This window comes from Hippocampus zosterae, chromosome 6 (genome assembly GCF_025434085.1).
Source record: "Hippocampus zosterae strain Florida chromosome 6, ASM2543408v3, whole genome shotgun sequence".
Lineage (NCBI taxonomy): Eukaryota > Metazoa > Chordata > Actinopteri > Syngnathiformes > Syngnathidae > Hippocampus > Hippocampus zosterae.
In genome coordinates, this window is record NC_067456.1 from 25,189,678 (window position 1) to 25,203,501 (window position 13,824).

Genomic DNA, 13,824 nt, shown 5'->3' on the forward strand with positions numbered 1-13,824 from the left:
AGGTTATTTTATTTGCATAGCTTATTGTCACAAGAGTCTCAAAGGGCTTCACGGGTTATTGGTTGAAAATGTTTGGTGAGATGCCATGAATCAAACCCCCAACTGGATGACCCCATTTTAGGGAAAAAGAAGAAACCTTGAGAAGAGACCACAGATGAGGTTTGAAAATCAGTGAAAGCGCGTGAAACTTTGTGCGTCTGACATTTATGTCTGAGGTTCATTGTGCCATTTTCAAAAATTTAAATTTTATTGTGCCAGGTCCGCCATAGCTTCTCGCAACTCAAGTTCAATGTAGTCATTTCATTTGAAGGTGCAAGTCACGCCAGCCACTGCAATGATTATTCATCCTGTAAATTGGCGGTGAAGCACTTCTGGCGCTGTGCACCCGCCTTCAAAATGAAAATCGAACAATGCATTAATGTCCGTGTAATTCATGGTTGGGCTTTCGTTTTGAAGTGGGCCCTTTGGTGCATGTGTTGTGATCTATTGCCGTGGCAGCTGGTTTGACTTGCATTTCACCATGAAAAAGTCTTTCAATTTTTCGACTTCTTGTGTCTCCAAAAAAACCCACTCTTCTAAGTAAAACATGTTAAGTGCTTTATTTTTTGGAATGTAAAAAAAAGTTCCCCAAGATGTTTTTATACCATTCATTTATTTATTTATTGTACATATCTTTTTGTTATGAATACAGTTTTTTTCACTCTATGTAAAACTTTATGGAATATAATTTATTATCGAGAGTGGAGCCCACATAGGAAGATATTATATTTTTGTGAGAAATGGTGATTTACCGTTTTGATGAAAAAGTCCTTTTACAGTGCATCACCGATAAATCCACCCGTTCTTTTCAATTAGTTTCATTTCAAAACTTTATCAGTGGTGGGCATTTCAGTCAATTTCATCTGCCCATCTTTAAAGCCCTCCTCAAAACCCACTTGTATTCTTTGGCGTTCGACTCAGCATGATTTTACTGCTTGGTGCTTTCTACCGCCTTTATTACCATTTCGTCTTACTGTTTATTGTGTATGTTAAATCGCTCCATGTACAGCACTTTGTATGCAGCGATGGCTGTTTGAAAGTGCTCTATAAATACTGTTGACTTGACTTGATTTGTATTCCATCCGTAATTCACTAGCGACGGCTGGCCCGCCAGGAGGTGATTATCCGTCCGTTATTATTTCAGGCCGGCCGAGTCCGTCAATCCATCATGCCGTCATCGTTATTTTAAACGCGTTTCCATCAATGCTTTTTTTGGAGCATCAGTAAAAAAAACTATTTAGAAGGGTAACAGCACACAATTTTATTCATTGGACAACATTTTATACACACACACACACACACAATTCTTATACTATTACTGCTGCTGCTCCTGCTTCTCCCTCCCCAAACTGCTCCCTTGTCGCTGGCGTATCCCAACAGGGACACGTTCCCCTTCAGGCAGTGGACTCCAACCTTTTTTGCGCCACAGACTGGTTAAAACAAGTACATGATGGGATGGGTGGATGCATGATGGAAAGATTACATGATTGATGGCTGCTTTGTCCGGTGGCGGCACGGCGACGCAGTCGCGGCTGAACTGCTTATGTGCCGTCAGCCTGCACAAACTCCTCGTGCATTAATTATCACGTGTTCCACAATATAACTTGGGTGCTACTTGTTCAAATGATTCAACGCGATTGACGTGTTGCTAACTTTTCTTGGACAATGGCTTCATTTACTCCATTTGGCTCTGGAGAAAACGCCACACAAGGAACGGTGTTGAACAATCTTGTTGAAATAGTTTCATCTTGGGAAGATTATGCCAAGTCGTAGCTGTCCATCAGCTGCGCGTTTGGTCATTTTTTTACTTCTTGTTCCTTTTGCTTTGTGTTCACATCTGAAACTTGCAAACCAAAGTAAAGATCTGGTCTCCGATCAGCTGCCGTCACGCACATTTCTGCCGCGTCTGATGTTCAGTCGCCAATCACAGCTCGCCACCGGAATCACAATTCTTGATCATTTTTTGCGTCTCTCTTTTCTGTGTGGCCTGGTACCAAGTGGCCTTTGGACTAGTGTTTGGGGATGACTTCCTTGAGCAACACCAGGTTCTGGAAGTTGGCACTGACCAGGGCGTCCCTCTTCAGCCTGAGGATGTCTCTCAGCATGCCATTCTATCCATGGCTTCCCGCTGGAGCTTCCAGAAGCAGAGAGCTCGTGACAGACGAACATTCATTGTTAATGGTAAATGGGCTGTTACTTTCAGTATAAAATGCTTTTCTACTTTTGGTACTCAAAGTGCTTTACACCGTTTCTGCATGACGTACTGATGACGCAGTATCAGGAGCAACTGGAGATTCAGCGTTTTGGTCAATGACACTTTGACAAGGTCACAATGTCCCCAACTTCTGCATTGGCAGACGACCATTCTACCACTGAGCCATACGAAAACCAGCAGGCTATTGATATGACGCAGAAATTTCCATCAGACGCGCCAACATGTGCTGCAAAACAATTGTTGAAGGTTGTCTTTTCTTTTCTGATGTGACCATTCGAGTCAAGGCCAAAAATCGCTTGTGTGGGCGCTTACTCCGCCAGTGTCTCAAAGTTTCCATCAATCATGAGTCAGGCAGCGAAACAGGAGTTTGTCAAGAACGGACCTTCGCTCGGTACTGAGAAACTGCCCACCACTGATACATAAGTACTGTATATGAGGTAATCCTTTGTCTAATTAAAAAAACCTCTCCAATACCAGCAGGTACAATTCAAGCCTGCGGCAATGAGAAGAATGACTAGCAGAGTGATGAGTAGACCAATTGCAATGACGGTCATACTAATGGCCCAGATATAAGTCTTCTTGGATAAGTCAATCAGGGGTGACATGAGGGCCAACCGTGCCCTGCTCGCTCGCTGACGGTCCTGCGGTGGGTACCGAGCCAGGTTGATACTTTCCATGCCAAGTGAACGAAGTAGACATGCCCTCTGGTGGCTCAAGCGGTCAAATGTGTGTTTGCCATGATAGAAGCCCATACCGCTCTGACCTACAAAATGAAGCAGTAATAATCTCACACAAAGTACCGGTATAGAGTGATGCAAAAAACAATTATTTACTGCAATCCTGCTAACAGAAGTACAAATAATAATGTTACTGAGGTCTAGTTTAGAAATTTTGTTTTGCTGTCTTGATTTTATGTGCAAATGCCTTCCATTGTGAAACAGCCACGCTTTAAGAACTCCTTTTAAATATATAAATTATTGATGATTTTAGGCATTCATAAAAAAGACACTTCTTATTGACAGCAAATGGCAGTGTCCCACTGAAATACACCGCATAACCATAAAGACAAAAGTGCATACATATAAACAGCTTCACAAAAATCCCGTGAGTTGCGCAACGGTCTGGTTGGCATTCAAATTCTGTGGATTCAATTGCAGAAATTATTTCTACTGCTCATCACACCAATTACACTCTAGTCAGTATAAAATTGTAATTGCAAGTTCATACTCTTACACAAATTACAACATATCTGAGAACTATACACACACACACACACACACACAAACACAATAAAACTAATAATTATACATATACTGTTTATATATACTTACCAACACCACCAAATGGGAGTGAAATGAGTGTGTAGTGCATCATAACATCATTGACGGTCACGCCTCCACTTGTGGTCTCCTCGATCATCTTCTTTGTGACCTTCAAAAAAACAAAGAGATCATCAAAGAAGAAAATAAATAATGGGTACTGTTATAAACGATAGCATTCATTTTCCATCCACTCGAAAATGAATTTTGCCATTTTACCTTTCCACATTGCCTCGCCTATAAATTCAAACCTGGAGTGGCCTGACCACCTCTTTGTTCCCTGGCAACATATAACTGAGAATTGTTTGTTTGAAATGTACCATGTGTGTTTCAAATTGAAACCGATAAGTTTTTCCATCATTGATGAGGATTGTTCATTTAACATTAAGGTTATTTTTTTTATTTTTTTTTAGTTCAACATTTTTCTTGTCACATAGGCACAAAAACACTGTCATCCCACGACTGCGTAGCTGTATAACAATCATTTCCAAATTCTCCTGAAATGACATTGTAACATTCTTTCCATAAAAAATACTCATCTGCTACCTGGAGTAAAAGCTCTCTGTCTGTGTGTGTGTGTGTGTGTGTGTGTGTGTGTGTGTGTGTGTGTGTGTGTGTGTGTGTGTGTGAGTGTGTGTGTGTGTGTGCGAGTGCGTGTGCGTGTGCGTGTGTGCGTGTGAATGTGTGTGTGTGTGGGTGTGTGTGTGTCCTGGTGCCATATTCAAAGAAAAAAAAATCAAGGGAAAATACAAAAAATATGTGGGTATTTTATCCCAATTTAAAGCCATTTTAACAGGACCACAATTATGTGAAAAAAATCAAGTGTCCCATCCAATATATTAAGTCATTTGCTGTACGTAGGTTGTCCATCTATTACTGATAGTCACCTTACATCACTCGTTAAGAAATTTCCATTTCTTCAACTGTCCTGTTTATGTGGGCTTGTTAGTCTGACAAAACACCTCAACCTCCTGTGGTGTTGAAAACAGATATATCTTGCCTTTTTGTGCAAGACTCTCAACCAGCAGGGATTGTAATGAAATCCTTGAAAGGCTCCGATATGCACAAATTGCTTTACAACCGTGGCAAAGTCTCATTGAATACGGACAGTCTCTGCTGACAGATCCTGGTAGAAAGTGAGTTTAACTCTGTCATGCACTCTTGCCTTCCCCATGAAACTAGTCTTTATGGTTTATCACCATTGCAAAGCATGTAATGCACCACCGCTTAAAATATAAGTGCCCCGTATGTCTCGACTCATAAGCTTTTTGGGAGCCATAGGTGGTGTGGGTCCAAATATCAAACAAAATCCGGCAAAGTGGCTAAAGAGTGCGCCGTCATCATCCGCCACTGATAAAATTCACCTGCAATTAGCAAGCTGGTGGGTGGTAATGGCATGCCCTGAGTTATAATATGCTTCCCACAGCTTTCTCACCTGCTTGTCAGAGGAAAATATGTAGAGGGCTAAAGGTTTGTCTCTCTCATTGATGAAATTGATGGCCTCATCCAAGCCACTCACAGTCACAATGGGCAACAGAGGACCAAATATTTCTTCCTGCATCAGCTTGGAATGAGGCGGCACATCCTTCAATATGGTTGGGGCTGTTTGAACAATCAGTTAGTGGACACAAACTAAAACCATACAGTACAGTTATATGAAAAGAGACACCTACCAATATAGCGCTGTGAAGCGTCACATTGGCCACCTAGTACTGGTGCATACCCCTCCATTAGACCCACAACTCTGTTGAAGTGAGTTTGGTTAATGATGCGACCATAGTCCGGTGATGATTTGGGATCAGGGCCATAAAATTCCTGTGAGAGATTAAAGTTTTACATGAATTGCAATTTCATTCACTCATACTGAGAGGGAAGTCAGAACTATTATGAGATTGTTCATTACCAAAAGAGTTTGTCGGATGCATTCCACCACATGGCCTTGGACACAAGGTTCACACAGTATATAGTCTGGAGCGATACACGTCTGGCCACAGTTGACAAATTTTCCCCAGGTTATACGACTAAACAAACAGACAAACCCCCGCCCCCCCAAAAAAAAATCAGTACCTAGTATGGGAGCAGATACAGTATAGTAAATTCATGCCTATTTTGCTACTCATTTGTCAACAGAATGTGAGAAGAATGCAGATTATAAATTGTACATGGCCAGAGTACAATTTAAACCCATGACACGTGGTAAGTATATACTTTAGTGCTTACTTGATAAACTACACAAGGGCTGAGATACACTACTTAATATTAAAATGGTAAAACTCTTGCAGATTACACAATGTAATAAGTGTCAGTAAGGGCATTCGTGTTCCCCCCATGGAGTACATTGAGAATCTCCAAAACAGTGATATCAAAGCAGTCATTTTATCCTCTTCAGTACACCTCTGAAATGTACAAGTCACAGCTGGTTGCCAGCGGGCCTGATAATTTTTGAACAGTCTGGAGAGAAAATAACAAAAAGTGTGAATGAGGCTGCTCAAGTCGGGTGTTGTATGTCAATGGTCAGAATACCGGTACTTGGAAAACTAATTTCCACGGACGCCTTCCAAATAAGGAAGAAGAGTGGACTTTGAGTTCGGCCTTTCTTTCTCAGGGGTTGCGGTTGAAAACCTCCTCAATGGCAGGGATTTTAATATGACACCAGTGTGGGAGAAGACATCTGAATCATTGTAGAAATACATTAATTGAACAAACTATAATAATCATCATATTATAAATATTTTAATAGCAACTACCTCATCATTGGAGAGTGGTGCAAGGTCGCCTCCAATTGCAGGCCAACTACATCATCTGAAAGGGGAGACATTACAGTTTGCCTGCCAATCACACCCTTCCAGGTCTCACTGTCATTGCCCATGTGAGCATTGAAGTCTCCCAACAGAACGAGGGACTTCCCGGAGGGAGTGCTCTCCTCCACCACCTCCAAGGACTCCAAAAAGGGTGGGTACGCTGAGCTTCTGTTGGATGCCCAGGCACAAACAACGGTCAGGACCCGTAACCCCCTACCCGAAGGCGGAGGAAGGCTACTCTCTCGTCCACCAGTGTGAATCCCAAGCTGTGTGGAGGCAAGTCCGACGATGTCAAGTTGAAACTTCTCTGTCTCCATGCTAAAGTCCCAGCGTTTGGCCGCCGCCCAGTTCACTTTTCACCCAACCTCCCTTGCCCCCTCCCTGAGGTGTTGAGCCCATGGGAAGGGAGGGGGACCACATCGACTCTTGGGGCCCATGGGTGTAGGCCATGCCACGAAGTGCTCGACAACGAGCACCAACTCCAGGCCTGGCTCCAGGCAGTGGCCTGCGTTCGGGCATGGGAATACACCGTTTAATGTTTTCATTCGTCATCAGTCAATGAGCCGTGCTTGTCTGGTCCCTCACCCAGGATCTCCTGCGGTCTAACAAAATCTTATCAATGACGTCTTGAAGGACCTGTTAGACCAGTGGTGGCCAACCCGCGGCTCGCAGCCGGCTATTTGGCTGGTTCAATGCGGCTCTCGGGCTTTCACACAATTGTGGAAAACGCCTCGGCGATGGCGCTGAACAACTAGTGATGCGTCGTTCGCGAACGATCCGGCTCCCAGAGCCGGCTCTTTGAAGTGAACGATGGGAGCCGGCTCCCACCTCATTGGGAGCCGGAACGGGAGGGTTATAGTGATGTGTCGTTCGTGAATGAGCCGGCTCTTAGAGCCGCCTTTTTTGTTTCTCCAGTTGTTTTCCCCCCCCTTCGGTTAAAGCCGCACGTGATTGGTCAAGATCTGTGGTAGACGGGGGGGGGGGGGGGGGGGGGGTTCACACACACACACACACGCGCACACACGCACACACACGCACACGCACACACGTCCGCACACACACGCACACGCTACAGTTTTGAGAGGGGGGAGGGGTTAGAGGAGAAGAGACACAGCAGCGCGCGAACGAGACAGACGAGGAGACGACAGAGCTAGTTAGCAAAAAAAAGAACACGGTGGAAAACGAAAAGGTGAGAAATGGATAGAAAACGCAGTGAAATTTGGACTCATTTCAATGTTATTGATAGTTCAAAGGCAGCGTGTAGACTCTGCAAAGTTAAAATATCCCATAAATCAGGCTCCACAAATAACCTGCACAGGCACATAAGAAAAGTCCACCCATCAGTACAATTGCGAGAGAAAAGACAAGCAAGGGAACCAGATGTTAATGAAGGTGCTAGCGTGTCTGCAACTGTTGCTGCTGCTCCAATGTCACAACAACTGCCTAGAAGTACAACCCAGAGCTCTATCCTGTGCAAGGGTCTTCAGAAAGTGACAGCTGAGCATCAGACCAGCGTACCCACAGGGAAAGTGAAAGAGTTAGTGGATGCTCTCTGTGCATCCATGGACAGAAAATTCCACAGAATGGAATGGAACACTGTTCTGTCAGAAACCACCATTCTTGACCCAAGATTCAAGAAGCTGGCCTTCACTGACAATAGAGCGGTTGATGAAGCTCTTCAAAGAATAACTGCAGCAGCAGCAAGAGCCAGCCAGACAACTGCACTGCCAGGAGGCGAAGAGGGAGAAGAGGGAGCAGAGCAACAACAAGAAGAGCCACAAGCATCTGCTGTTTGGAGGTTCTTTGAAGAACGAGTAACTGGAAGCACTACAAGACGGAATCCTTCATCAGATGCAATTCTGGAAGTGAGATCCTATCTTGAGGAGCCCCTTTTCCAGAGAAGTGCAGACCCTTTGAGCTGGTGGGAGGCCAAGGATTCACTGTACCCACGTTGTCACGTCGCGTGTCCGCCAGCAGGTGGCGGGTTTTCTCCTCCGCCATCGACACACCTGCCCGTAATTTCGGGCTGATTACCCCCCTTTATTTAGAGACTCCGGCAGTCATCTCACTGCCGGAGAATTCCTCGCCGAGCCATTATTCGCTCTCGTTCTCTATTTGCGCTATTGCTATTTGCCTCGTTGCATACTTGCCTTACGACCTATACTTGTTGCCCAGTTATTTCAACTTTCGATATTTCGTATTTTTCTACTATTACCACCAGCGCGATTATCTCCTCGCGTTTGCTTTAGCCGCGAGCGTTTTCTGTTTGTTTCCTGATCCTTATTTGATCAGCGTTTTCTGTTAATTTCCTGATCCTTATTTGATCAGCGTTTTCTGTTACCGTTTTTCCCTGTCGGGCTCTTTCTGTTGTTTTTTCGTTCTGTCATTAAAGACACCTTATTTTGTGACAATACTCTCTCTTGTCTGCTTTACCTGGGATCCAACTTATTTAATTCATTGTTCTGCTCGGAGCGATTTTTTCCCCTCGAGCAGAACGTGACAGAATTCTCCGGCCACCATGGATCCCGCGGATGTAGAGAGAATATTGTCCGCTCTTACCCGAAAAGAGCAGCAAATGAGTCAGCAGGGCCAAGCCATTTCGGAACTCCGAGGCACGGTCTCCATGCTGGCTCATCGGTTCGATGAACTCGAACCTCGTTTGGTGCGGGTGGAGGAACGGAGACTCCCCCCCTCAGGGAGCTATCCAACCACTCCGGAGGCACCCCTCTCTCAGACCACTATGTCGAGGGAACCCTCGCTCCCACACCCCCCTCGTTACGGGGGTGAGCATGGGCAGTGTGGTCACTTCCTCCACCAATGCTCGCTCATTTTTTGCCAGCAGCCGTCTGCCTACGCTAATGATGCCGCCAAGGTGGCCTACGTTATGAGTTTGTTGACAGGTCCGGCGGCGTCATGGGCGATTGCGACCAGCGGGGCCAAGCCAAATCTCCGATCATCGTACCCGGAGTTTGTGACAGCATTCCGCCGGGTGTTTCACCATCCCGTGCGGGGTCGAGAGGCAGAGGGTCGGCTACTCGCCCTCCACCAGGGGAGACGATCGGTCGCCGATTACTCCATCGAGTTCCGGATCCTGGCGGCGCAAAGCGGCTACGAGGATCGAGCGTTGTGTGGGCTGTTTCGCCGAGGATTAAACTCCCAACTCAAGGACGAGCTGGCGACCCGTGATCACAGCACCGACCTGGAAGAACTGATCGATCTCGCCCTACTCATGGACAATCGCCTGAGGGAGCGAAGCCGGGAACGTGGGGGAGTAGTCCGGGAGACAGCACCAGCAGAGGAGCCTATGCAGCTGGGAAGCGAGAACATTGGTGGCGAGGAGAGAGATTCCCTTTCAACCATCACCAATCACCCGGGATCATCTGTTTCCTTCGAACATGAGTACTGTGAGTCACCGTCACGCGCGTTAAACCCCAAGTCTGATCGAGTCGACACGCAACCGAACAGACTAGTACTTGAGGGAACGATATCTGGGGAATCCCGGTCTAAGCGGGTTCGGGCCCTGGTGGACTCAGGAGCGGACGTATGCCTGATTGACACCGAGCTCGCTTCCGAGCTAGGTTGTGCGTTAGAGAGACTGATCGATAGGAAGCGGATTCGTGATCTCGATGGGCGTCTCCTGGCGGTCGTAACCCACAGAACGGAGCCACTGAAGCTCCAACTTTCGGGTAATCACATCGAGCTGCGGCGCTTTCTGGTCATGCGGTCTCGCAACGCTCCCCTCGTCCTCGGGTTACCATGGTTACGAATACACAACCCCGCAATCTCCTGGGCGCGCCCAGCAATCAACAGCTGGAGCCCTTACTGCTATAGACACTGTCTACAGTCGGCCGTCGGGGGGTACGAACATGTCACCCCCTCCGTGGAAGTCCGCCTTGACGGAGTGCCGGATTGCTATCGGGACCTCGGGGAGGTATTTAGTGAGGATCGAGCGCGTTCTTTACCTCCACACCGCCCCTACGATTGCGCTATTGACCTGCAGGCGGGCGCTCCGTTACCGTCCTCGCGGCTGTACCAGGTGTCTCAACCTGAGCGCGAGGCGTTGACGGAATACATAAACAGCTCGCTCGCCGCAGGTCTCATCAGACCGTCGCGTTCACCGTTAGGGGCGGGTTTTTTCTTTGTGAGCAAAAAAGATAAGACTCTGCGCCCCTGCGTCGACTACCGTGGATTAAACGACATCACCATAAAGAATCGCTACCCACTACCATTGCTAGACTCCGCCTTTGCCCCATTGCAATCCGCCACTATATTCTCTAAATTGGATTTACGCAGCGCTTACCACCTGGTCCGTATCAGAGAGGGGGATGAGTGGAAGACCGCTTTTAAGACCCCTCTGGGCCATTTTGAGTATCTGGTCATGCCCTTCGGACTCACTAACGCCCCCGCTGTCTTTCAAAACCTCATTAATGACGTTTTAAGGGATATGATCAACATTTTTTGTTTCGTTTACTTGGATGATATTTTGATTTTCTCCCGGTCAGAAGAGGAACACCAGCAACATGTCAGGCGGGTGTTGCAGCGCTTATTAGAAAACCGGCTCTTCGTCAAGGCGGAGAAGTGTGAGTTTCATGTTCCCGTCATTTCCTTTCTGGGGTTTATAATCGAGCGGGGTAGAATACGAGCGGACCCCATCAAGACGCTGGCAGTCAGGGACTGGCCAGTCCCGTCTAACCGCAAGGAACTGCAGCGCTTTTTGGGGTTCGCAAACTTCTATAGACGATTCATCCGCGGCTATAGTCAGAAGGCGCTCCCCCTGACCCGCCTTACGTCAACTAAGACTCCCTTTAAGTGGGACTCTACCGCGGAGGCCGCATTCGTTAGCCTAAAGGCGGCGTTTACCAGTCCCCCCGTCCTTCAACATCCTGACCCTGATCTTCCCTTCGTTGTAGAAGTGGACGCCTCGGATTCAGGGGTGGGGGCGGTATTGTCCCAACGCTCTCCAGTCGACCAGAAGCTGCACCCCTGTGCCTTCTTCTCCCGTCGACTCTCTGCTGCCGAAGCCAATTATGACGTTGGCAACCGTGAACTGTTGGCGGTTGTCTCGGCTCTGCAGGAATGGAGACACTGGCTCGAAGGGGCAAAAGAACAATTCACGGTTTACACGGACCACAAGAACCTCGCTTACCTCCGTACCGCCAAGAGGCTCAACTCCCGTCAAGCCCGGTGGGCCTTGTTCCTGACCCGATTCAACTTCTTACTCACATACTCCCCAGCCTCCAAGAACACCAAGCCCGACGCTCTTTCCCGTCTCCACGACCCCCCGGAAGTGGACCGACCCCCAGAGACCATCCTCCCGGCTCAGTGCATCGTGGGGGCCGTTCAATGGGAGGTGGAGCAGCGGATCCAGACCGCCCTGGAGGGGGTGCAGGTACCGGCGGGGTGTCCGGCGGGGAGACTGTTCGTGCCTCCGTCCCTGCGGTCGGAGGTTCTTCAGTGGGGACACGGGTCCAAGGTGGCATGCCATCCAGGGGTGAACCGGACGGTACAACTTGTCGCCCAGCGATTCTGGTGGCCGGAACTCCGGAACGACGTGACGGAGTTCGTCAGGGCCTGCACCTCCTGCGCATGCGGCAAGTCCTCCCATCGACCCCCGGCCGGATTGCTCCAGCCGTTGCCCATTCCACCTCGCCCCTGGTCACACATCGCGCTGGACTTCGTGACGGGTCTTCCCTCCTCCCGAGGTCACACAGTCGTGCTCACTATCGTGGACCGCTTCTCCAAAGCGGCCCACTTCGTGCCATTGTCCGGGTTGCCGTCGGCATTGGAGACCGCCGACCTCCTGGTTAAACACGTTTTTCGTCTCCACGGCCTCCCTACAGATATTGTGTCGGACCGGGGCCCCCAGTTTGTGTCACGCGTCTGGAAGCGGTTCTGCCGGTCCCTCGGAGCCACGGCCAGCCTGACGTCCGGCTACCACCCCCAGTCCAACGGACAGGCCGAGCGCGCCAACCAAGATCTGGGGTCGGCCCTCCGCTGTGTGTGCCTCCACCAACCCGCGACATGGGTCGACCACTTGCCATGGGTGGAGTACGCACACAACACCCTCGTCTCCTCCGCAACCGGCCGATCCCCGTTCATGACGGCGTACGGTTACCAGCCGCCGCTGTTCCCGTCGCAGGAGGGGCAGGTGGAGGTCCCTTCCGTTCAACACCACCTCAAGCGGGCCCATCGCATGTGGAGGGAGGCCCGGGCGGCATTGTCCCGCACGGCGTCCCGAAATCGTCAAATCGCGGATCGTCGTCGGCGCCCGGCCCCCTCCTATGTGGTGGGGCAGAAGGTATGGCTGGCTACTCGAGACCTTCGCCTGGCCGGCTCCTCGGCGAAACTGGGTCCTCGATTCACTGGTCCCTTCGAGGTCGAGGCCGTCATCAACCCGGCTGCTGTCAGGCTCCGTCTACCTCCTACCATGAAGGTGCACCCCGTCTTCCACGTCTCCCTTCTCAAACCTGTTTCTTCCAGTGACTTGGCTCCTCCTCCCACGCCGCCGCCCCCTCCGCGGGTCGTCGACGGTGACCCGGTGTACACGGTTCGTGCCATCCTGGACTCTCGGCGCAGGGGAAAGGGGTTCCAGTATCTGGTCGACTGGGAGGGCTACGGGCCTGAGGAGCGGCAGTGGGTGCCTCGCTCCTGGATCCTTGATCCGTCCCTTTTGCGCGACTTCCACGCTGCACACCCTTCCAAACCGGGTAGTCCGCCGGGAGGCGTCCGTTGAGGGGGGGGTACTGTCACGTCGCGTGTCCGCCAGCAGGTGGCGGGTTTTCTCCTCCGCCATCGACACACCTGCCCGTAATTTCGGGCTGATTACCCCCCTTTATTTAGAGACTCCGGCAGTCATCTCACTGCCGGAGAATTCCTCGCCGAGCCATTATTCGCTCTCGTTCTCTATTTGCGCTATTGCTATTTGCCTCGTTGCATACTTGCCTTACGACCTATACTTGTTGCCCACTTATTTCGACTTTCGATATTTCGTATTTTTCTACTATTACCACCAGCGCGATTATCTCCTCGCGTTTGCTTTAGCCGCGAGCGTTTTCTGTTTGTTTCCTGATCCTTATTTGATCAGCGTTTTCTGTTAATTTCCTGATCCTTATTTGATCAGCGTTTTCTGTTACCGTTTTTCCCTGTCGGGCTCTTTCTGTTGTTTTTTCGTTCTGTCATTAAAGACACCTTATTTTGTGACAATACTCTCTCTTGTCTGCTTTACCTGGGATCCAACTTATTTAATTCATTGTTCTGCTCGGAGCGATTTTTTCCCCTCGAGCAGAACGTGACACACGTCTTACACATGTGATGACACGGAGGCTGTGTGTTGTCGCAACATCTGTGCCCTCAGAAATAATCTTTTCCAAAACAGGGCAAATGTTAAAAGAAAGGAGAAACAGGATCAACCCCTCAAAGCTGAGGCACTTGGTTTTTCTTAATGCCAATC

General features: G+C 48.9%; 1 protein-coding gene across 1 annotated transcript in view; it reads right to left on the minus strand.

Moving 5' to 3' along the window:
• Positions 1-938: 938 nt before the first annotated feature.
• Positions 939-13,824, minus strand: part of LOC127602238 (aldehyde dehydrogenase family 3 member A2-like) — a 38,006-nt gene continuing 25,120 nt past the window's right edge. Inside the window, exons 6-10 of the mRNA XM_052068262.1 lie at positions 5,477-5,594; positions 5,247-5,388; positions 5,009-5,175; positions 3,586-3,685; positions 939-3,017 (exon numbers count right to left, since the gene is read on the minus strand). Coding sequence (XP_051924222.1) covers positions 2,704-3,017; positions 3,586-3,685; positions 5,009-5,175; positions 5,247-5,388; positions 5,477-5,594 — 841 coding nt within the window. The 3' untranslated portion in view covers positions 939-2,703. The remainder of the gene's footprint in view (positions 3,018-3,585; positions 3,686-5,008; positions 5,176-5,246; positions 5,389-5,476; positions 5,595-13,824) is intronic.